Here is a 23800-nt window from a genome sequence, read left to right as displayed (position 1 = left end):
AGCACTGACCACTGTCTTCTGGCTCCTCTTTCAAGGCCTCTTGGAAGCAGACTGCGGTGATCACGCCTTTCTTCAGTCTCCTCTCTTCTGGGATACAGCACTCTCCTGGTTTCACTCCTACCTCAATGGCTCCTCCTCCTCAGTCTCTCTGGATGGCTCCTCTTCCTCTAACTGCCCAGAAAACATTAAATGTCCCCAAGCTTGGCCCTCTGCTGTCTTATTTTAAATCTCTGCTGGCTTCTCTATACTCTCCATGTGATCACCCTTAAACACCATTTATACACAGGTAACTCTCAAACTCCTATCTCCATCTCCCCCATCTCCCTACTAAGCTCCAGATTTGTATACCCAACATCTCACCTGAACAACTAAACAGCATCTCAAACTTCACACTGCCAAAATAGAACTTTTTAAAAAAATTATTTTATGGAGGTCATATTGGCTTACAACATTGTGTAAATGTCAGGTGTACATCACTATATTTTTTTCTGTATGGACTAAATCGTGTTTACTACTAACAGCCAGTTTTTATCTGTCACCATACATACGTGCCCCTTTATCCCTTTCCCCTCCCCCCAGCTCCTCTTCCCCTCTGGCAACCACTCATCTGTTCTCCTTATCCATGTGTTTGTTTATCTTCCACATATAAATTAAATCATACGGTGTTTGTCTTTCTCTGTCTATTTAGCTTAGCATAATACCCTCAAAGTCCATCCATGTTGTCACAAATGGCACCAATTGTGTCCTTTTTTATGGCTGAGTAGTATTCCACTGGAGATATATACCACATCTTCTGTATCCATTCATCCATTGATGGGCACTTGGATTGGTTCCACTTCTTGGCTATCATGACTAATGCTGTGACGAACACAGGAGTGCATATATCTTTTTGAATTATTGATTTCATGTTCTCTGGATATGATCCAGGTAGTCCAAAACAGAACTTTTGATTCCACTTATCTTCCTCACACTCTTACCCATCTCAGGAAATGGCACCACCATCCATTATAATTACTGAAGCCAAAACCACGCTATCACCTTTGATTCCTCTTTCTCTCATGTGCTACCTTCAAACCATCAGTAAATCCCGTCAGATTTCTCAAATATATTCCAAATCCATTCTCTTTTCTTCTCCAAATCCAATCTTACCACTGTAATCCAAGCCATTCTCTCTCACCTAATTACTGCAATGACCTATTAACATTTCCCTACTGCTATTCTTTCTCCTCCCCCTCCACAATTTCTTCCCCCACCAAACAGCCAGCAGTGATCTGTAAACACCAAGGATATGAAAGTCTGCTTCGTTTCTCCAGTACACAGAACAATGTCTGCCTCACAGGCGCTCAGCGTGCTGAGTCAAAGAATGAAGAATCGTCTCCCCTACCCTTTCATAGCTACCTTCTCCTCCTGCAGCACAGAATTCCAACTTCTCACAATGCCTTACTTCACCAGGCCTCCCTTACCTCACATCCCTGCTCGCTATGCTCTAGACTCACTGGCTTTTGAAACTCCTCAAACTTCCCAAACTCACTTTCACCTTGGAGCTCTTGCTGTACCCTTTGCCTGAGCATACCTCCACTCATGTCTCGCTCCTTCTTTCTCATCGTCCAGGTCTCAGCACAATGTTACCTCAACAGAGAGAACTCCCTTAACCAGCCTACCCAAAGCAGCTCTGCCCATCCTCTGCCATCTCACCTAGTTTCCTTTTCGTCATAGTACTTAACACTAGCTGAATTATCTTGTTGTTAGTTTACTTACAGACTGTTCCTCTCCACTAGAACGTAAGCTCCCTTAGAGCTGGGACCTTATCTTTCTTGTTCAGTGATGTATCCCTGGGGCCTAGTGCAATGCCTACCACACAATATTTATTCAAAGAATGACTCACAAACACTTACCAAGTACTTATTATGTGCCAAGCACTATGCTAAGTAACAACAACGGATTTTTTTAAGTAAAGAAAAATAGAAAGCGGAAGTAAAACATTAGTATGAAGAGTAATTTGATGTTCTTTCTATGTTGATCATTCCCACTTTTGAATGCCTTTATACAACAAATTCCACTTTTTAGAATATTATTTAGCCAGTGCAAAATATGAAGATCCTTAAAGTAGTCATAATAATTAGTATCTCATTGTAGCTTTAGAAGTTACCTAGATGGTTACATTCTTCATTTTTTTAACGCACAATTTGAGGGAACTAATTAAGCTACCACTCAGTAAAACACTATCTAGGAAACTTCAGGAATTCATCATTTTCTCAGAGAACACATACATTTCATCTAGTCAGAAAAATCATGACTCTGTAAAACCTTTCTGTTCTCAACATACAGGAATATTCACAACATGACAATAGAGGTTGTCAACTCACCATTTATTGCCTGGCCTCAGATTAATTTACCAGCTTCATTCAAGCCATGAAATGACTGAATTCCAAATACTAATCAAGTTCATTTCACAAAAGTCATCACTAAAGTAGTCATTCACTCTCACTCCCCAACGCCTATTATAAAAGAACATGTCCAACTGAGTTTAGGCCAAAGAGTTATGTTTCATTGTTACCATAGTACTTTTAGGTCCATCTAATTCAGAGCCGCAGCAGAAAACCTTAGTACTTGATGTAATCACACCAGTTTCTACCACTATCATTATGATGTCACTAAACACCTTATGTCAATGCATCAACTAGGAAAAGGCAGATTTAAAGCTCAAGGCACTGAACAAAGACCTTTCTTCAGATCATGTAAGTGTTTTCTATAACATTTTCTTTTGGGCACACTTTAAAACTGTCATATCCTACCTCCACATGTTTTAACGGTTGAATGTATTAATATTTCTAAAGTATGATTTATAAAAAGGAACAAATTCAGTATAACTAGGTATAAATACTCAAAATATCACTATATCATATTAGATGCTTAAAGCCTAAGGGAAATACATCTACCCTTCATCAACTCTGAAACTATTACACATTTTTAATAATAGGGTATCATCAAATGCACAAAAGACATACTCTTGTCCTATTTAAAACTAGCTTTCTAACCATACTTACCAATAAAAAACAAAGGGGGGCTTCTCTTTGATCTTTGTATGGAAATATAAGAAAACATTCATCTTATTTTCATTTACAACAAAGTTACTCTACAAAGCTGAAAAACTGTGGGCAAAAAAGAAAAATTAAACACTAAAGCAAATGTCAAAAGTTCAGGATTTTCCAAACCACACTTGATACTGTTCCTATTTATTTTTACTGCTGTTACCTTAAAAAGAAAGTTTCCTGCCATTTTTCTGAACACTGGTTCTATATTACCTTTGGTTTTCCCTTTAGTCTAGTTACATATTTGTATAACCAAACCAGTTTTAGGACACCTAGAATTAACCCACATATTGAGATAAACTCATTTAAATACCAGAAATTATTTACTTGTCCCTGCCTTCACACTGGTCCTCAGGACCAAAATGACTGCTGGTAAATTCAATCAGAACACTGGTTCCCTTTGTCTTCAGGAAAGCTCTAAAATCATTCAAGTTAGTCAAAAGATATATAGGACAATATTTCAAAAATATAAATTTTCTTCAAACTCTCAAAAAAGGGAAAAAATCCCTACATGAATCAACTCAGAGGTCATTATGCTGACCTTCAACATCTCCTCATTTGCTAAAGAAACTAACCTACAGGACAACTTTTTTAAACTAACTAAAAAATAATTTTAAATATTTGTTTGCTCAAGAATAAACTAACATAACAAATAATTACATCACTATTACTGTAAAAGTAATCTACTCTTAGCACATAGCTGAAAAAAAATTTTATTAGAAAGGCATGTCCTGACTTACCAACGGTTTATCACTGTCAAAGCTGAGATAAAATATATGCTTTGTAAAGATATACCATCCAAATTCCTTAAACTTGGGTAGTATTTATAAAGTATCTTCTTCCACTATATTCTTCCTCACAGCAAAGGCTTAGAGGCTGCAATAAAACCTCAACGTGCTTCCTTCAGTTACTTAACAACTGCTAAGCACTATGATGCTTTCTTCCTCAGAGAAAATAATGGAAAAATGGATACAATGCTTGGCTGATATTATACCTCCAAACATGTTATTATTACAAATAAATTTTAAGAGGTTCAGTTACAAAGACATTACAGATGGCTTTTGACAAGTACAGATCACTGAAACCACTCCCTCCAGCCACTAGGGACAATGAAGCGTCTTCTCACTGAGTTACTTTGATTGCAGGATTTGTAGATACTCAGTAAGCATCAGAAACCTCTCAACTGCAGTCTTCTCTTCTTAGGACAAATACTATACATTTTAGAGAACGTAATTCCCTCCTTATGTTGGTTTTTACTAAACTCTATCACTTCTAAAAGTACTGCAGGACCCAATTTAAGAGAATGATTTCGAATCTAACTCTGGATTTTAAAATTTATGTATGTCTAGATTTAATGTATAGTATGGTGACTATAGTTAACAACACTGTATTGTATGCTTGAAATTTGCTAAAAAGATCTTAAGTGTTCTCATCACACACATGAAAAAATGGTAATTGTGAAGTGATGGATTTGTTAACTAGTTTGTAGAGACCATTTCATAAATGTATACATATATCAAAACATTAAGATGTACACCTTTAACATATATACAATTTCTATTTGTCAATTATATCCCCAACAAAACTGAATTACATGTCTAAAGAAGAGCCGCATCACAAATTTCTAAACTATCACAGAATTGCATTGTTTGAAATTTTAACAGCAATCTGAGTTTGTGCCTGATATTTTTTTAACAGCAGAATACACTACCAGCGCACAACCAGGTCCAAATGCTGCTTCTGCTTTTTTGTTTTGCAAACGGCTTTGTAAATGTATACAAAAACGTCAGTTACAGAAGTCGAGCTCAAAGATTTTGTGGAACAGGGTTACTTCATAGGAGTCCTAGAACCACCTAAAATTGGAGGAAAAATTGTGTGTGTGTACATACGGCATTTGTTCTGGATAAAAGGTCCCTATCACTTTCAACTTCTCAAAGGGGTTCAAAGTTCAATCAGGTTCAAGAGTCTGGAGGAATCGTCAATGTCAGATAACTTGTCACAGGCAACCCAAGCCTTATTTTTTATCCCAAATGAGGGGAGGATTTATCCTAATTTGGTGGCTCTGACACAACTTCTGAGCGATGCAGGCATGAAATGGCTGTCCGATACAAACAGCTCCCTTCACACACCCAACGCGGTAAACCCCAAATTTTCCTGAAAGGGGCCAAGGAGATGCAAACGGACCGACTCCCCGACTGCTCAAAGGTCGACTGGCTCTTGCAGGACGTGTCCTCCCTCGTGCCAGAGAGGGCTGGGGGGCGCGCCCCGGGCTGCGGCGAGGGGCTGAGGTTCCCCCGGGGGGCACGGCATCCCCAGCAGCCTCCTGCCGCCGCCGAACGCGCCCCAGAGCGGCCGCGGGCGTGGGCGCAGCACGGCCCGCCCTCCCCGCGCCGCCGCCGCAGCACGGCCGCAGCGACCTTCCCGCCCGGTCCCCGGGAACCCCGTTATCCACGGGGTCGCTCACCCCACGAGGGGAAGGGAGGAGGACAGACAACAAAGCCCAAGCCGAGGAGGCCCAGGGAGCTTTCAGGCGGGGCGCGGGGCCGGGGCGCCCAGGGCCCGGGACGCGGCCGCCAGATGTCAGCCCGGGGGCCGGGTGTCGGCAGCGGGAGGAAGCGGGGAGGGCGGGCGCGCGCGGCGGCGTCGGGGCGGCGGGCAGGGGAAGCCAGGCCTACGGCGGGAGGGGGCCCGAGGCGCCGCGGACGGCCGCGACCCCCGCCCCAGCCTCGGACCGTCCCGTTACTTACCAGCCGGGAAGCTTCGGGCTCCGCCGGGGCTGTCCCGGCCGCCGGCCTCCGGGGCCAGGAAGCGCCCCCACATCGCGGGCAGGAGGGCCGGCTAGGCCGGGGGCGCCCGACTCCCCACGTCCGTCCGCCCCCGCCTTCGCCTCCCGCTTCTTCGGCGGCGGAAACTTGTGCGGCGCCTGGGCCGCGGCGGCCCCGGCGGGAGGGCGGGAGGGCGAGCTGGGTAACGGCTGCTCAGCGACGGGCGGGGAGCGCAGGGGCCAGATTCGCCGCGGCGGCGGCGGCTGCCATGGCTGAGCCGGCTGGGCTGAGGCCCCGGCCGGGGAGGCGGCGGCTCCGCGGTGACGGAGCTCGGTCCCTGGCTGAGCCCAGGCTCCGCGGCTCCGGGCGAAGTTGCAGCTGCGGCTTCTCTCCGCCCCCTCCGCCCGCTGAGCCCGAGCCCGAGCCGGAGCCGGAGCAGGAGCGGGGCGGGGCCTGCCGGGGCGGGGCCTGCCGGGGGCGGGGCTTTGGGCGCCTATATAAGGCGTGCGCGGCACGGGGCGGGGACTGTGGCTGCCCTTGGTGGGCTCTGCGCCGTTTCGGTTCGCCGGTATCGACTGGGGCGGCTGGGCCAACCAGCCGCTTCCTTCCTTCTCCAACCTCGCGCCCGGCGAGGTGAGAAGAGGGTGATAATTTAGCCCGGGGCCCTATCTTTCGTACCCCGCTACCCTGGGTAATCCTTCAACCCTCCAGGGCTCCTCTCTGAAGGAGGCGTGGAAGACCTGCCTTCGCAGCACAACTGTTTGAGATAAAGAGTATAACCCGGGAGGGGTAGGACTCCTAGTCTCATTTGGGATTGAGATTAAAGTCGTCGTCGTGCATTCCACCAACATCGTTTATAGATCACTGTGCAGGATAGAAAAGAGGTCGTTCCAATTCAGTAAGGGAGGAGACAGATACCAAAGTATCTATGACACAGGCATGTGCGCACGCAGGAAAAAGCAGAGACGGCAAAGAAGACCCAAGGATAATTAGTACCAGAGGATTCATGGAGGGCCCGTGAATTTTAATCTAGTAGCCCAGTGTTTCAGATAAGCAGCCAGAAAGGAGTCAAATTGGCACCAAAGTATGTATTGGGAGTGTAAGTGTCTTTACCAACTACACCTTCACGTTTCTCCTCTGCCTGGTCAGTTTCCACTCTTCACCTGGAACGCCGAATGCAGGAGCAAGTATCCTGAGGAAGGACCGAAGACTGCAGCATCCTCTTTAAATCTTACTTCTCTTTGGCAATATTATAATCCTTCCAACATTTAGATACAAATAGTTTATTTAGTAAATATTGGTCGAGCACTGTAGAAGGAGGCGGGCTCTGCTCTAGGCAGAGGTAAACCAAAAAGCAAGTCTCTACCCTCAACTGGCTTTGAGTCCAGTGACGCTTTCTCCTGTTTTGGAAGTTTGTTAACAAAGGCCTCACATCTGTATTTAAACATCCTGTAGTTGGGAAATACTGCCTAAAACTTTTAGAGGTTAAATTACATTTTTGTGTATAGTCTATCACTTACCACATCTGTGCTGTAATTTATCTGATTGCGGTGTTCTGCTCAGTCTCCCTCCCGTACAGCTCCACTTATTTCTCCAAATCATGAGCAATTGGCCAAAGGTCGCCTGTTTCTGAAGATAGAAAGTGACAGAAACATGAAAGAAGAATGTGGTTCCTTTTTCTGATTTACACTTCAATAGTATAGGTTCAAAAAGAAACTTGACAGAATAAATTCCAAAAAGAATTATCAGAAGCTATAGGACTATAACAAAGTATCCCTTTTTTTCATGATTTACAGTTACCGTAGTCTCATAGGTACAGCATTTATGAAATAAATCTTTTTTATACAGTTCTAAGAAATGTATGAACTATTACAGATACATCTTGGTCCTTTGTGAGCTTAAAACATACTCTTGTTATTCCAAAACTCTGCCAATTTTCACTTAATTCTAAACAGTTTTTTAAAAATCCTTCACTCTGGTTTTCTACATGTTTTTGTGAATGTGAAGGGCATGTCACTACACACACACAAAAAGTACATGTGAAGCTGAGACTATGTACAATATTTCAATACCTATTACAGAATGAAAGCAAACAGCAAAAGCATCTTGCTGTTTTGGCTGTTGGCACCAAAGATAAACATTTTTGTGTTCCTACTAATTAAACTTGGGAGGATAGAGATCTAATGCAATTAAAATAATTGAAATACTAAGTGGGAGTATTATGTGTATGAAGTAAACCGTAACCATCCATTTTTAAAATCATTCGGCTTCTAAGTATGTACTGAACTGAGATTCCCTCCACCCCATCCATGATACACCCAGTATCCGTGGTTCTCCGAATGATTAAGTTTATCATAGCACATGATCAAAACCCTCAGGACTGTCTAACCATTACTAAGCCTGATGTTGTAAATTGGCATTTTTCTTTTCTTGTAAAAGTATGTAAAGACCATAAGGAGAATCCTACAAGCAAAGACATTTATTGTTGAACTTCAGTATTTTGGTCATTGTTTTTATAAGCAGAGATAACACAAGTAAGTAATGAAAATAGTGACTGTGTATGTTTGTGTGTGTGTGTATAAATATGGTTGCTTAGGGGAAATTTAGATACTTAATGCTTTGGGAGGGGGCATAAAAAATATAAACTAGATCACAGAACAGAGAAATAGTACTAAAAATGCCGTATTTAATACCAAACTGTATTAAACTATTCCTTTAAAATGTTGCATTCCCAAATACAACAATGTTAAAAGGATCATTCACCATGACCAAGTGGGATTTATTCCAGGGATGCAGGGATGGTTCAACATATACAAATCAATCAACATGATACACCACATTAACAAAATGAAGAATAAAAATCACATGATCATCTCAACAGATGCAGAGAAAGCATTCAAAAAGATATGGCATCCGTTTATGGTAAAAACTCTGAATAAAATGGGTATAGAAGGAAAGTAGCTCAGCATAATAAAGGCCATATATGACAAACCCTCAGCTAACATCATACTTAACAGTGAAAAACTGAAAGCTATCCCTCTATGAACAGGAACAAAACAAGGATGCCCACTTTCACCACTCTTATTAATATAGTATTGAGAGTCCTAGCTGGAGCAATTAGGCAAGAAAAAGAAATCAAAGTAAGCCAAATTGGAAAGGAAGAAGTCAAACTGTCATTATTTGGAGATGACATGATTTCATATATAGAAAACCCTAAAAAAACTATTAGAAATAATAGATGAATACAGTTAGGTAGCAGGGTACAAAATCGACACACAAAAATCAGTTCCGTTTCTATACACCAACAATGAACTAGCAGAAAGAGAAATCAAGAATACAATCCCATTTATAATTCCAGCAAAAACAACAAAAAGATACCTAGGAATAAGTTTAACCAAAGAGGTGAAAGACCTATACACTGAAAACTATAAAATATTGTTGAAAGAAATCAAAGAAGACACAAGGAAATGGAAAGATATTCCATACTCATGGATTGGAAGAATTAACATAGTTAAAATGTCTATACTTCCTAAAGCAATCTATAGATTCAGTGTAATCCCTAACAAAATCCTAATGACATTTTTCATGGAAATAGAACAAAGAATCCAAAAATTTATATGGAACAACAACAGGCCCCAAATAGCCAAAGCAATCCTGAGAAAAAAGAACAAAGCTGCAGGTATCACACTCCCTGATTTCAAAATATACTACAAAACTGTAGTAATCAAGACAACATGGTACTGGCACAAAAACACACACACATATCAATGAAACAGAATCAAGCACACAGAAATAAACCCACACATCTATGGACAGCTAATTTTTTTTTTTTTTTGGACAGTTAATTTTTGACAAAGGAGCCAAGACCATACAATGGAGAAAGGAAAATCTCTTCAATAAACGGTGTCAGGAAAACTGAACAGCCACATGCAAAAGAATGAAAGTAGACCATTATATCTTACACCATACACAAAAATTAACTCAAAATAGATTAAAGACTTGAATGTAAGACCTGAAAGCATAAAACTCCTAGAAGAAAGCATAGGTAGCATGCTCTTCCACATCAGTCTTAGCAGTATCTTTTTGAATATCATGTCTCCTCAGGCAAGGGAAACAAAAGAAAAAATGATCAGACTATAAAGCTTCTGCACAGCAAAGGAAAACATGAACAAAATGAAAAGACAACTTAAAAATTGGGAGAAGATATTTGCAAATAATATATCTGATAAGGGGTTAATATCCAAAATATATAAAGAGCTTGTACAACTCAACAACAAAAAAACAAACAACCCAATTAAAAAATGGACAGAGGATCTGAACAGACATTTTTCCAAAGAAGATATACAACGGCAAACAGGCACATGAAAAGGTGTTCAACATCACTAATTATTAGGGAAATGCAAATCAAAACTACAATAAGATATCACCTCACACCCATCAGAATGGCTGTTATTAAAAAGTCAAGAAATTACAAGTGTTGGAGAGGATGTAGAGAAAAGGAAACCCTCATACATTGCTGGTGGGAATGCAAACTGGTGCAGCCACTATGGAAAACAGTATGGAGATTTCTCAAAAAATCAATAATAGGACTACCATATGATCCAGCTATTCAACTTCTGGGTGTTTATCCAAAGAACACGAAAACACTAATTTGAAAAGATATATGCACCCCTGCATTCATTGCAGCATTATTCACAATAGACAAGACTTGGAAACAACCTAAGTGCCCATCAACAGATGAGTGGTTAAAGAAGAAGTGGTATAAATATACACTGGAATACTACTCAGCCATAAAAAAAGATGAAATCTTGCCATTTGCAACAAGGATGAACCTTAAGGGCATTATGCTTAGCAAAATGAATCAGACGGGCAAAGCCAAATACCATGTAATTTCACTCATGTGTGGAAATAAACAAACAAACACATAGATAAGGAGAATAGATTGGTGGTTACAGAGGGCAGCAAAAGGAATAAATGGGCACATGTGTATGGTGACGATAGCAATTAGACTTTAGGTGATGAACACTGTATAGTCTACACAAACTGAAATATAATGAGGTACACATGAAATTTATATAAAGCTATAAACCAATGTTACCTCAAAAAATTACTTAAAAATAAAATGTTGCTTTCAAAAAAAGGCATTATTTAAAAATTAAACATAAATATTGCATCCATAAATCTTAAATTCTTTGGATATGAATCTGAACTGATTAAGTTGAACTATCTTATGGGTATTTTTCTTATATAAATTTATCAGATTGGGCAAACAACAACCAGAGAACTGGAGAGTGATATAACAATGGATAAAAGTGATATTTTAAAACTAGAAGAAAATCTTGAGAATATGAGGAAACCTCAAGACAGGTTAATGTTTGCAAAAATATAAAATATCAAAACCAACAAAATGTAGAAAAAGTAAACCAACCAATAGCAATTGAAATAGTTCCTAAACAACAAGTACCACTTGATAGAAACAGATTTGTGAATGAAGTCTAAAAAATTCCAAGGAACAGATAATTTCGGTGTATCAAGAGTGTAACAAGGACCATGATATGTAACATCTTCCAGATCACAAAAATGACAAGTTACCCAATTTATTATGGGTTGTTGTAATCTCAAATATCATTTATAATAATGAAAAAAAAAGAAAACTAAGAGACTCTTTCTTTTGAGGATGGATTTGAAAATCTTAATTGGATTCCTAGCAGATACAGTCAAAGGTTTATAGACAACATGTAGGTTACTTAGGCTGTCTGTGGCTCAATTTCCTCATTTGTCATTTGGGGATTGTAATAGTAACTACCCCATAGGATTGTTGTGGGGATTAAATGAGTTAATAATTGTAAAGTGCTTAGAACAATGCATGTGTGCACCATATACTGGTGATAAAGACAAACATACGATCTAGAAATGGAGCTCTGTTATACCTCACCAAGGAAAAATATCATTCATTGGTATATCCAGGTCAGTTACAGATGATGCTTTGTATACATCTATCAGAATGGAGTAAAGTACTGATTGATTTCCTTTCCTGACCCTTTGAGGTTACTAGTTAGTCCAGGAATTATGGTGAAATAGTATACTCTTGAGAAATATTTACCAAATTCTTTGGGGCCATGTTTATAGAAGCCTTCATCTAGGCTATGATTCCCTGAATTCCCCATGTGGATGTCTGCTTAGCTACTGGGTTTCCTATCCTACCCAGTACTATCAAAATAGAGGAAAGAAGATTCGGGAGAGGTGGCTAGGTGGTGTGGCCGCGCCAAGAGGGCAAGGACACCTTATCTCAAGTCCCTGATTCCTGGGAGATACAGAAAATGAATCCTACTTGTACATTTGTCTCCAGAGTTGGGCTGCAATGGCCAATGAGAAAATAGGTAAGATATGAACTACTGAGTCATGGAGCAGTCCTTTGGGTGGGAGGTGAAGGTGGGAGGAATTGAATTTAGCCAAAATATAAAATTAAGTCTTCCAAGGGACCATCAATAATTACTGGACCTGCTTAGGACTTACATCTTTGTCAATGGAACATATTGTGATCACCATCAGGTCATACTCAATCTATAGAAAAGATGCAAGGTCATTTACAATGAAAGGGGACAGCAACATTGACAATGTATAGACATGTTTGTCTTCCTTTTCAGACACCAGAGGGGTAAGTGGAAGGAGGGAAGTGTGGAGTTCAAGAAAGCAGATCACATCTTCACAAACACACACACACACACACACACACGGCCTCCTATCTAACCTGCACTAGTGGAGAAGAGAATTGTTTTAATAACTTAAAATATCCAAAATGTTATGGAATTAGATTGAGATGTATTCAGGGGAGAGGGGAGTTTTCAACAGAGTACAGTTGGTAGCAGTTAGTGGGGAAAAAACCTTAGTGTATATACTTTCAGTGACTTGAGACTTCTCACTAAATCAATTACGTATTTTTTGTAATCCTCAAAACAATCTGTCATCAACAGTTAGTTTTAGCTCCATTTTAAAATTGAGAAAAAGAACCCAGAGAAGTTAACTAAAGACATATAGGCAGTAAAGAGCTAGAATTCAAATCTGAGCTATATGACCCCAAAGCCCATGCTTTTCCCACCATGCTCTTTAACACGTTGCAAAACAAAAATTATAAGATTTTTCTTCAGATGCCATGGGAGAAGGAAGTACCTAAATATAGGATTTCTGTATGGTGTTTAAGGTTCAGCTAAGCTTGGAAACCATATGACATTATTCTGTGGTGTTGGATGATTTTCTTTAGCTGCAGCCAGCAGTTTGAGTATAGGAATAAAGAAGGTAGACAGATAAACAGGGTTTTGCAGTGTAGACACTTAGGGAAAAAGGGCAAGGAATTTAAGAATATCGGCTGCGGAATGGATGAAGTGGTAGGGAACTGGGTCCAGCCTCTCTGGAGAAAACAGTGGTCATGAGAGGGCTGAAATGTTGGGAGAAGGTTGAAGAGATAAGGGAGTGGAAGTTTCACATGGAATCAAGAGCAGTCATAAAGAGAGTCAGGGAGTAAACATTAGACACATGGGGTGTGGGAAGTGGGGCAGTAGAGGAATTAATCTATGAGGCAGCATTGGAATTGCATCTCTCTGATCTCTGTTCAAGAAAGACCCTGATGTTCACTTGCAAGGAGTGCAGTTGGCTAACAGCCTCCAGCCATTAGCACCTGTGGGCTCTGCCTCAGCTTTGGAGTGGAGGCCCCACTGTTCCTGGATAGCCACAGCCAATGACTGACTGAGCACGGAGGTACTGGGGCCTGCCTTTCTTCCCAACATAGAACTCTTCTAATCATCAACTTTTCTTCTCTAGCTCTCAACTGGGTTGACCAAGACCTCATCAGGTCCTCTTTAATCCTGTTCCATGCCCCTTTTATCTTTCACAGATGTTATCTTCCAATAAATCCCTTGGACTCATTGATTCCTAGCATCTGCTTCCTAGAGAACCCGACTGAGACAATCTGTGAAGAGAGAGATATAAAGGAGTTGAGTTTTCATCTATTTGTTTGTTTTAAATAGTAAAGTGGGGGTTCTGTAGAGCATGATGAACATGTTTCTGAGGACAGTAAACCAAGGATGGGTTACACATAGCAATATGGGCTGAAACCATACGCTAGTGTAGATAAATAAGTGCCTTGCATCTTGAGCGGTAGAAGAAGGCAAGTTTGAGTGGACTACAGGTTTAAGTGTACTCAGAATACCACTTGGGCACACGTGAAACTCATGGGAGAAAGTCCTCAGTAGTCGCGACAGGGCTGGGCCTGGCAGCTGCTGCCCCAGTTAGAAAACTTCCACTATCCAAAGTATTTCCAGGATTGAACTACAAACCGTGAAACTTATTGAGTTTCTTGAGGTCAACAGGATTTTAATTACTTAATTAAGAGCAAATAATTGGTTATAACTTCACCACTCAAATAATTTTAAAACATGAAGGCAGTTTTCATAGTAGCTTCCTTACTTCTAGGGAAGAGAAGAGAATTCAATTCAATAACTCTGCTAACTTTGGTGAGTTTTATTCCGAAGGATTTTCCCCATATTGCTTATACCACAGAAGAATGTAGGAATCTCTGTAACTGTAAATAGAGTTAGTATCAGCAAAACAATCCCCAGAGTGAGCTGGGCTAATTTAAGGAGTGGACTGTCCTTACTAAAATGTCAATGGAATTTTAACAAGTATTATAATATATTCAGAAAATGAAATGCAAGTCTAGCTGCAGTTTTCAGGTTTACCAGGGAACTAATTTCTTATCTTTGTTTTTTTTTTCTGATTGTAAAATAATACATATGAAAAAACAGATAGAAGATAGTATTAAAATATTTATTACTTATTCATTTAGTAAATATTCATTGATCATCTAAGTTGGACAGGAAAAACTAGGGACAGGTGTCACAGACTGGCTTGCTTCACTGTAACCCTTTATAGGTTTTGAATTTCCTGTTATGCAAACATACTTATTTATCCTTAAGGTGAGGGTTGTTTGGGTTTTAACCCAAATTATTTCTCAGAAAAGATGGAGTCACTTTGTATTCCAGTCCTTACAAGTCTGTCATATTATGGGTCACTCTCTTAATTATTTTAATCAAGAACATACCAATTGAAGAAATCATTTAGCCTGACGTAAATTCAATCTGTAAAATCTGGAATTTGTATTTTAAAAAAAGACAAATTTAAGATGTCACTTTAAAAGGTAGTATAATACATTGTAGTGATTATAAATATGTTATATATGGAATGGGGAAAAGCAACATATCTGAATTAGTAAATTTAATAAATAGAAGTAAACTAATAAATGCTGTGTGACATTTAACCATTTGATTTCTGTCTCAAAATTTTAACATATCAAGTTGTCCCAAACACATTTTGAAAATGTCTGAAAAAAAAACGAGATCACCTTATATTCGGAAATATCTAGACTAAATTGATTAAAATTAATTAATTAAAGTTTATCTACTTGTTTCTCCACTTTGAGCCATAATAGACAAGGTAATTTTTAAACATTTCTAATATTTTGTAATGTTATGTTTGGGGACTCTGTTTTTAACTTACTACTTTAAACTGAATTCGGAAGGAATAATGTCTTAAAGACTTTTCTTACAACCCAGTAAGACGTAAAAGTTTTAAAAAAACTAAAATAACGAATTTGTAATTGAGATTTATTTATGTTTTGCTGTTCTATGCACCTTGAATCACCAATTACTGAACTGCAAAATGAAAGCCGAGAAAAGCCACCTGAATATCAAATACATTCATTATCATAAGTGCTCACAGAGAATATGAGATGAACTAACAACGAACAAAGTGTCTAAAATTAAATTCACATCTTCATACATATACTATGAATGATGACATAATAAATTACAAGAGATATATATATGATAAACCTGAATTCATATGACATTTTCCTAATTGTGATATTATGTAAATATTTATATTAATTAATCAGGTGCTTTTTTTTCCATTACAGATAATTTCCTAATGAAGTTATGGAGCAAACTTTAGCCTTAGTAAAATTGGACAAGTTATTTCTACTGTGAAAGATCGCTGAAGGATAACTGTTTTCAACTGAAACCTAAAGACAGAGATAGCAGTTAACATTTATTTTCATAATCTTAAAAAGGTATATAATTTCAGTAGGAGGGACCTATAGCGACACTAAGTTGGGGGTGGAGTGAGGACATTTGATCAGTGCTGGGGGAGAGCAAAGCAAAGAGGCATTATCCAGAGAATTCTGCACAGCAGTCGCCCACCTGATCCGGGCTGCCTTCTTAGCTTACCCTTGAACGTCAGCCTGGTTCTGGCCCAGGCCCAAGAGCTAAGTTTCAGATCCTGGCAGGCTTAGGAGAACAGTGCAGCCTGGAACATCTAATCCCACTCCGGCTTGCTCTAAAATGGCCCCTGAATTCATCCAGCTCCTGAGCCTGCTGCCTGAAGCTGTTGCTAGAAACTCGAAGCATAGAAGAGCAATGCCACTTTTGCTCCAGCTTTGAGTTTCGGTTTTACCATATTAATTTTTTCAAGAATTTTCATCTTTCCACATGCCATCTTTTAGAACAGATTGCTTAAAGTTTCTTAGAGGAAATGAGGCACAGTTAGCAGATGAGAGGGTGTACACCCGTGTTCCTAGGGCCCGGGTAGCTATCACCTTGTAAGGACTTACCTGCTACAAGAGAAGCCAGGGGCAGGCAGTGTAGTTTTTCTGTTGCCTTTTAATCCGGGGGCTTATGATGGATTTCCTTAAACTGTTTTGGTACGTGTGGGCAATCTCCTACTGGTACAGCCTCTGTTAGGAGGTAAAGTTTGTAGGCTGCAAGGTGGCTTTCTGCTGAGGACTGCCGGCCTCCTGGAGAGGGTGTCTGCTGAGGGAGACCTCGAATGAGAGCCACCGGGAAGCTCAGATGCCTCGATCCCTTTTCAGATACTGGCAGAAGGCCAGACTCAGAGTGTTCCTCCAGGGAGTAGCTGGGTGAATTGGCAGGCGGCCAGGTGAGGGGCAGACTGTCATTTATAAAGTGATGGTTTTTATAGACTCCTAGTAATCCGTACTGCACTTACCTGAACCCTGTGGTTTCTGGGAGAAAAAAGAACCAGATTATTCTGCTATTGGAATAAAACCAAGATAAACACTGGATTTAGGTTTGTGGGATCTATATTGGTCTTTTCAAAATACTTCAGTATTTATTTCAGCAAATAGCCCTTGCATGATCTTGTGTCCCTAACTTACAGTTTTCCTGGGTCCTGTGATGCTCTCTGCTCCTCCAGTTGCCATTAAGGGTCCCTTGCTCCACCGTGCCCCAGGGCTTTGTAATGTTGTCTATAACCACCTCATTAACTCTCACCTGTCTTGGGTTCTCTGAATCTGGTTTCCTTAAATATGATAAAGAGTATGTCACTTATTGTGAGAGATGTCAGAATATTCACAGAAAAGAATGAGTATTGCTAAACTGAGAAAAATATGATTACCATAAAATGTCATCTTAAAATTTTCTTGTAGTTTAAGATTTGCATAAACAAAACTGATATTTATTAATGTGTCCTATTGAGTGCCCAGCACTGTGCTAAGAATTTTACCTGCACTGTCCCATTTAATCTTAATAACAACATAATAAAGAATAGTAGGAACCATTATTATTTCCATCTTATAGATGAGAAAACTGAGGCACAGAGAGATCCAAGGAGACATGGTTAACAAGTGGCAGAACAGGAATACAAAGCCAGTTCTGCCTGACTCTAGAACCTGAGTACTACTTTAATATTAGCTATACTATGAGCACTTTAATATTAGCTATTACTTTATTAGTAATCAATGATTTAACAAATAAAAGATATGGAAATGAAATGCAAAAGAATGATAAACATCCAACTTCAGTCATCTCTGTAGAGGCAATGAGGGAGGGGAGTGGAACTGGGAAGAGGGTACACAAAGGCTTCAACTGTATATATAATATTTGATTTTTATAAAACTAATGAAAATATGGAAATGTGTTAAGATTTGATAAACCAGGGCCACAGGTTAATATTTTTCTCCGTACTTTTCTGCGCACCTGAAGTTATGACCTGATGTCATCCTATTTGGTTGATATGAAGACTAAATAATTAAGGAAATAATTCTGGTGAAAGTCTGGAGAAACTGATATCTTTACACACTTCTGGTAATGTAAACTGGCCCAACTCTTTTGGAAACCAATTTGGCAATATGTGTCAAAAACCATAAAAATAATCTTACTCTTTGTTTCAGTAAGTTTCCTTTTGGGACACCATCCTAAGAAAAAAAAATCAAAATATGTGTGCACATACACACATAAATACACACACTGGAAAAATGATACGCATAAAAATGTCAACTGCAGTATTATTTATACTGCAGTACGATAGTGGAATACAATAAACAATCTAAAATTTTACAGTAGATTATGTACTGTATTATGCAGCCTTTAAAGTAACATTTATGAAGGCAATATAACAGTTTGCATAATACTAGTGATGTATTATTAGTTGAAAACAGTCAGAATACGAAATTGCATATCCACTAGGATTAAATCAACGAAAAAATAAGCTAGAAAAAGGTTTAGAAGGAAGCACCATAAAATGATGAGTACGGAATTAGTGTTAGGACCATGAGATTGTGAATATTTCTCTTTCTTGTCTCTCCCAAATTTTTGATAATATTGGTCTCTGATATATTGTTTTTGTAGTGTAAAATTATTACATAGTACCCAACTAGCCTTGGAAATAATGAGATACATTCAAAAATAAACTAGAATTCAAGGGAGAGGATGAAAAGTTCCAAGGAAGGTTGTAGACAGTCCACAAGCAATGCAGGCGTTCAGAGGAAGGGGAGATCATCAGGCGGGTGTCTTTAGGAATGCTTCCTGAAGGAGGCGCTGTCTGTGGGCTTCAATAATCAGCAGAGCAGGGTAAGAGCTGGGACTAGGAGAGGGCGCAAGGGAAGCGGGCGTGCAAGCTTTGAAAGGAGAAAGATGTGAGATCATCTCAGGAAACAGCACTTCATGTCATGAAATATTTTATTTTCAATTTTATCTGCTGATTTTTTCAGAAAATGTGGTGACTTTAAAGTTGTCATGGTTGAATTAATTCCACCAAACAACTGGTTGTAGAATCTTAGCAACATAATTATGAGTTAGGCTTCTGGCTCCAAATCTTTCATCTAAAAATAATCGCAATGACTGCATCTTGGGAAAACAAAGCCATTACCTATTCTTGTGCTCCAGCTATCTTGGTAGTCACTTACTGGAAAATGGATCGTGGGGAAAATAACTGCATGTTTTTAGAACACTGCTTGTCACTCTTACCTTCACTAAGTAGATTAATGAAATAATTTTAAAACTTTTGGTCTAGAGGTATGCTCTTAAGCATGCACATGACTTAGGAAAAATCTTTTATGCTCACACAAGGTGCCTGTGCTCCCCAAAGGGCACAGCCCTGGCTCTCCTGAAAGCCTATGTTATTCCTCTAGGGAATGTATTTTCTTGTCCAGAAAGGGGGACGGAGGCCAGGGGTGGAGATGTGGCGGGTAGGAGGGGGGATGTTAGGTAGGTCTCCAACATGGGTTAGCTGGATGAACCTGTATGCTCCACTGCCCCCCTCATACACCAGCTGCTCTTCGCCCAGCTTCCTTGGGTTAGATAAATACTCATTGAATGGTATATGAACAACAGGATTAATGATAATAGTTGTCATTTATAGAATGATTACTTTGTGCTAGGAGTTTACATCCATTAACTCTGACTGTCCTAAGAATCCTGCTGAGTGTATAACTCAAATACCAGGACACTTAGGTTCTTCAAATGACTCTAGTTTTTTAAATTCTTTAAGATCAGGGTAAAATAAAAGCACTTGATTGCCATCTCCCACACCGATGAGAAATCTGCTGGTCTTCCCCACATCTCTAGGTTTCTCTTCCTCACCTCACGTTCTGTTTTCCTACCTTGGCCAAATTCTCCATCTATCCTCTACATCCCTCTTGTGTTTGCTTTCCCTTCTGCTGGACTGCCTTACCCATTACCATAAACGCATCAGCTTAATTTCATCACTCTCCCAAGTATTGCCCACATATGACTGCTGGTAAAACAAACATCAATTTATGTTCTGGTGAAAAGGTAAGGAATGATTCACTGTGGTGCCAAGTGACAAACAACTCAATATTGGATATTAAGACTATTGCCCCAAATAAAGCCTCAGACTCTTGGCTATTTTGCTGGACTTCTTTTCTTCCTGGGGTTGGTGCTTTCATCTCAGGCTCTTGGATGCTCAAAATTCTTCATCATGCAAAGTGATTTATTTCTGTGCCTGGGGCTTCCTCCTTCGTATCTAAAGCAGGCCTATCAGGGTGTTTTCCTAAACTTGGAGTCCTAGGAATCAGAAGGCCTGTAGTCTGCTGTGGTTTTAAATAGCATTTTTCCCCCACCGCTATGTTATTATCCACATTTACACAAGATGAAACAAGTTTAGTGAAATTAAATGATTACCCAAGAAAAAGGGCCAGAGTGTGAATTACAAGCCTGGCTTGCCCAACTCAGAGCTTAGGTTCCTCCCTCCAAACCAGGATGAATGCATGAGAGTCAATACTTATTGAATGTTTACGGCATGTCTGGCTCTGTTCTAAGAGCTCTAGGGGCATTAACTCATTAAATCATCACTTAGCTAATATGCATTTTATAGATACAGAGATGGTAAGTAACTTGCCCAAAGTCACATAGCTAACAAATGGAAAGGCCAGGATTAACACCCAGGTAGTTGGTCCCTATGGTTCCCATCATTAGCTGCCATGCTCTCTCAACCTCATGCTTCAGCTCCCCTCACTTGGTTCAGTGGCTGGAAATAGGGGCAGATACTGGGTGACAGTTCAGTCTGCACCCTGAAAATGACTCCAGTGTGGTTTTGGAAACTGAAGCTTTCTGAAGCTATGAGAATGCAGGGGTATTGTTGGGGTCTGAAGGTATAATTTGCTCAGTGACAAACTGAGTTATAAACTTTATAACTGCTGCTTTTGAAAATAATAATGGAATTCTGTCTTTTCTAGCTTGACTTGCTCCATTCACTCAATTCATTTAGTCAGTCATTCAAGATTTGGTGAGCGTCCTCTGTACCTCAGGTACTGTTAGTCACTGAGCAAACAAAGACAAATCTTTCAGATCCAGGCTCAGTCCTCGAGTAGCTCAGAATCTTGTGGGGAACTTGTAGTCTAGAGCATGTTGTAATATGACTCATTCATCAGATAGTTACACATTTGACAATACGTGACACTATAGAGAGTCATATTTTGGGTCAATGAATGAAGGAAATGTCTAAGAATTACTCTTTGGAGGAAAGAGAAATCATTCTATCTCCAGTGCTAGGAAGACCATAGGAAGTGGACAGTAGAGCCTGGATGACCACCTGGCCAGGATTTTGTAAAGAGCATTCAAACATATTATGACCTGAAAAATTCTCATCGTGGAGACCATGACCCATGTTCTGAATGTAAGGAAGACAGTCACGTCAGTAGGGGTGTGGAGATCTACATGAAGGCATGAAAGACAAGTTAAAGGTTAAGATTATGGTGATGATTCCTTCCAACACTGGTCCATGGTGGATGGTGCGGAGATTCTAGATTTCCCTGCCTGGCTCTTTAGAGAAAAAAATTATTAGCATGAAGAAGGGCATGAAATTGGGTCGCTGTTGCTTGATGGTACTATTCCTCAAGAATATAGGACTTGCATGATTTATTTTATGCTCAAAGTTCTGATCCAAGGTTTAATTTCCTGAGTGGACAAGACGATCGGGCAAGATATCCCATGAAGATGACCACTAGCAATTCTTTGGGCAGGACCATCTCTCACTCTAAGTTAATAAATAACTTTGTGTAGAGTTGGATCTTAAGGATGAACTAAATCAGTAGCTGAACCCCTAGGGCCTCATTTGTAAACAATTAAAATTTTAAACTGCATGTGAAAACTGTGCATTGTTTTGTATCTGGCTTATAATTGGAGTTTCAAAGTAAGATTTCATTTTTAGAAAGAAAAGAGCTCCATTGCAAAAAGAGAACACCTCTGAGATTTTGGTCCATTTCTCTATTCATAAGGAGCTGAGGTCCAGAGAAGTTAAGTGATTCACTGAAAACGCAGAGGTAAATCTTAAAACTAGGACGCCACTTCCAGCTCAGTCCACTGCACAGACCTTCCACTTCCTGTCCCACAAGCCACTGTGAGTCTGGAGAGCATGGTAGTCACCCAGGCCAATGTCACTATGCGTGAACTATACATTTCTAGTACTGCAAAAGCTAAGAATTAGGCTCTAAATGGGAGGATTCTACTAAAATACTGACTGGCCAGCTACCATTTATTATTTATTTAACTAAGTGCTGCATAATCTAATTTGATCCTTAAAATAATCTGTTAGTTGGGCAGAGCAAGTATCTCCCCAGCTCCCATCCTTAATTTTGCAAAAGGTAAAACAGTCTCAAAGATATTGATTTCCTCAAGGAAACATTAGTAGATTAAAAAAAAATGCAAATTCCAGTCTTCTGACTTTTAGAACAACAGGGCTCAGTTTATTATATTATGTCCTGTTTGATCCAACTAATAAGAATATGCTGTGCCTGTGAAGACAGGAGACCAATGATGTCATTAAATAGGACAGCTCCCAAAACTGACAGGCACAAAAGATGGAGGACAAAATTTAGATTCCAACCTATGAGCCATGGACATCTGCCGAGCTTTAAAATTCTTACAAGGGGACTGAGAGTTCCATTAAGTCTGCTTTTCTAATCCTGAGTAGGGTGGGTTGCATTGATATTTATGCCTATTCTTCAAATGAGTGTAAATGCTCTTTTGTTCAATACATATGACTTTAATTAAAAGCATTACTGAATTCATAACAATGTGTTTTGTCCTTCTGTGTTTTCTCAATTACATGTTACTGAAATAACAATTACAATTATGTGGGGCTCTATGAAATTTTTTATGTTAAAAATGGGATCATACTTGAAAATTTGGGGACCCTCCGTTCGAGACTAAAATAAAGTGAACAGAGCAATATTAAGGTAGGAAATAATTATTTTAAAACATTTTGTATTTTTTCCTGTGTTTCTATTTTAAAGTTGTATAGCTAAATCATTACTCTTTGTTTTTCATGTTGAATGGCTGCTTCTTATCTGGCTTTGTTTATTATGTGTGGTCAGATCACTGATTCTCAGAAAAACTACCCCCGAGCTTAGCCCTACATTCCTCCAAGATAATATCATCTACAGGGGTCGAGTTTCTTGCCAGGAGAGCTGATTCTCAGAAGTAAACAAACCGAAGTAAAACCATGAAATGTTAAAGAAACAGTCAAATTTAGACAGGACATTAATAATACTATCTTGGCTATTAAGTGTCTCTAAAAAAGCATAATATCCGGTCAAACTGACCTACAGAAATGGAACGGTAAACAGAACACAAAAAGGGCTGTAAGCAATACCATCTAGGAACACTGAGGTAATGGATAGGCTCATGTCTGCTGGGGACTCCGGGAGGAACAGCTGTTCCCTTCTCTCAAAACAAACGCTCTGCCAGTGCATTTCAGTCTGCTTACCAGCTCAGCTCTGCTTCTGAGGAGTAAGCCAAACACATAGCCTCTGGTGATTTACCTTAGGGAGGACATTAGAGAAACTTGAAAAACAAAAGTCAAAGGCCTTTCTTGAAAAGGCCCTGTTTTGTATGTTTCCTCCATCTCTGGCAATCTTCCATCCTCAGTCCACCTACCCACTTCCTTGCCTTCCTTACATTTGATTCTTTGTCAGATGAAACATGGAGACAATGGAAACCAACTGGGAAACAAACTAAACATTTCCTTCTGGAAACATTACCTATTTTTAAATAACAACTCAGAGTCTGAATACTTTCGATAGAAAAACTCAGTGAAAAACTAATTTCTCCAAGTCAGAACCTAGAATTTAAG

At 39.6% G+C, this 23800-nt stretch overlaps 1 protein-coding gene across 2 annotated transcripts in view; it reads right to left on the bottom strand.

Annotated features, from left to right (window-relative positions):
- Window positions 1-16643, bottom strand: part of CEP85L (centrosomal protein 85 like) — a 167878-nt gene extending 151235 nt beyond the window's left edge. The window contains exons 1-2 of one of the 2 annotated variants that reach the window (XM_046675707.1): window positions 16521-16643; window positions 7378-7486 (exon numbers count right to left, since the gene is read on the bottom strand). In XM_046675707.1, coding sequence (XP_046531663.1) covers window positions 7378-7459 — 82 coding nt within the window. In that variant the 5' untranslated portion in view covers window positions 7460-7486; window positions 16521-16643. Of the gene's footprint in view, window positions 1-5839; window positions 6297-7377; window positions 7487-16520 lie in introns of those variants that run through there. The other variant, XM_046675708.1, reaches the window with a different exon arrangement.
- Between the last annotated feature and the right edge of the window lie 7157 nt (window positions 16644-23800).

The sequence above is a fragment of the Equus quagga genome, chromosome 11 (assembly GCF_021613505.1).
Source record: "Equus quagga isolate Etosha38 chromosome 11, UCLA_HA_Equagga_1.0, whole genome shotgun sequence".
NCBI classification, from domain to species: Eukaryota; Metazoa; Chordata; class Mammalia; order Perissodactyla; family Equidae; genus Equus; species Equus quagga.
The sequence above is the reverse complement of the archived record's forward strand: the minus strand, read 5'-3'. Positions and strand labels throughout refer to the sequence as shown.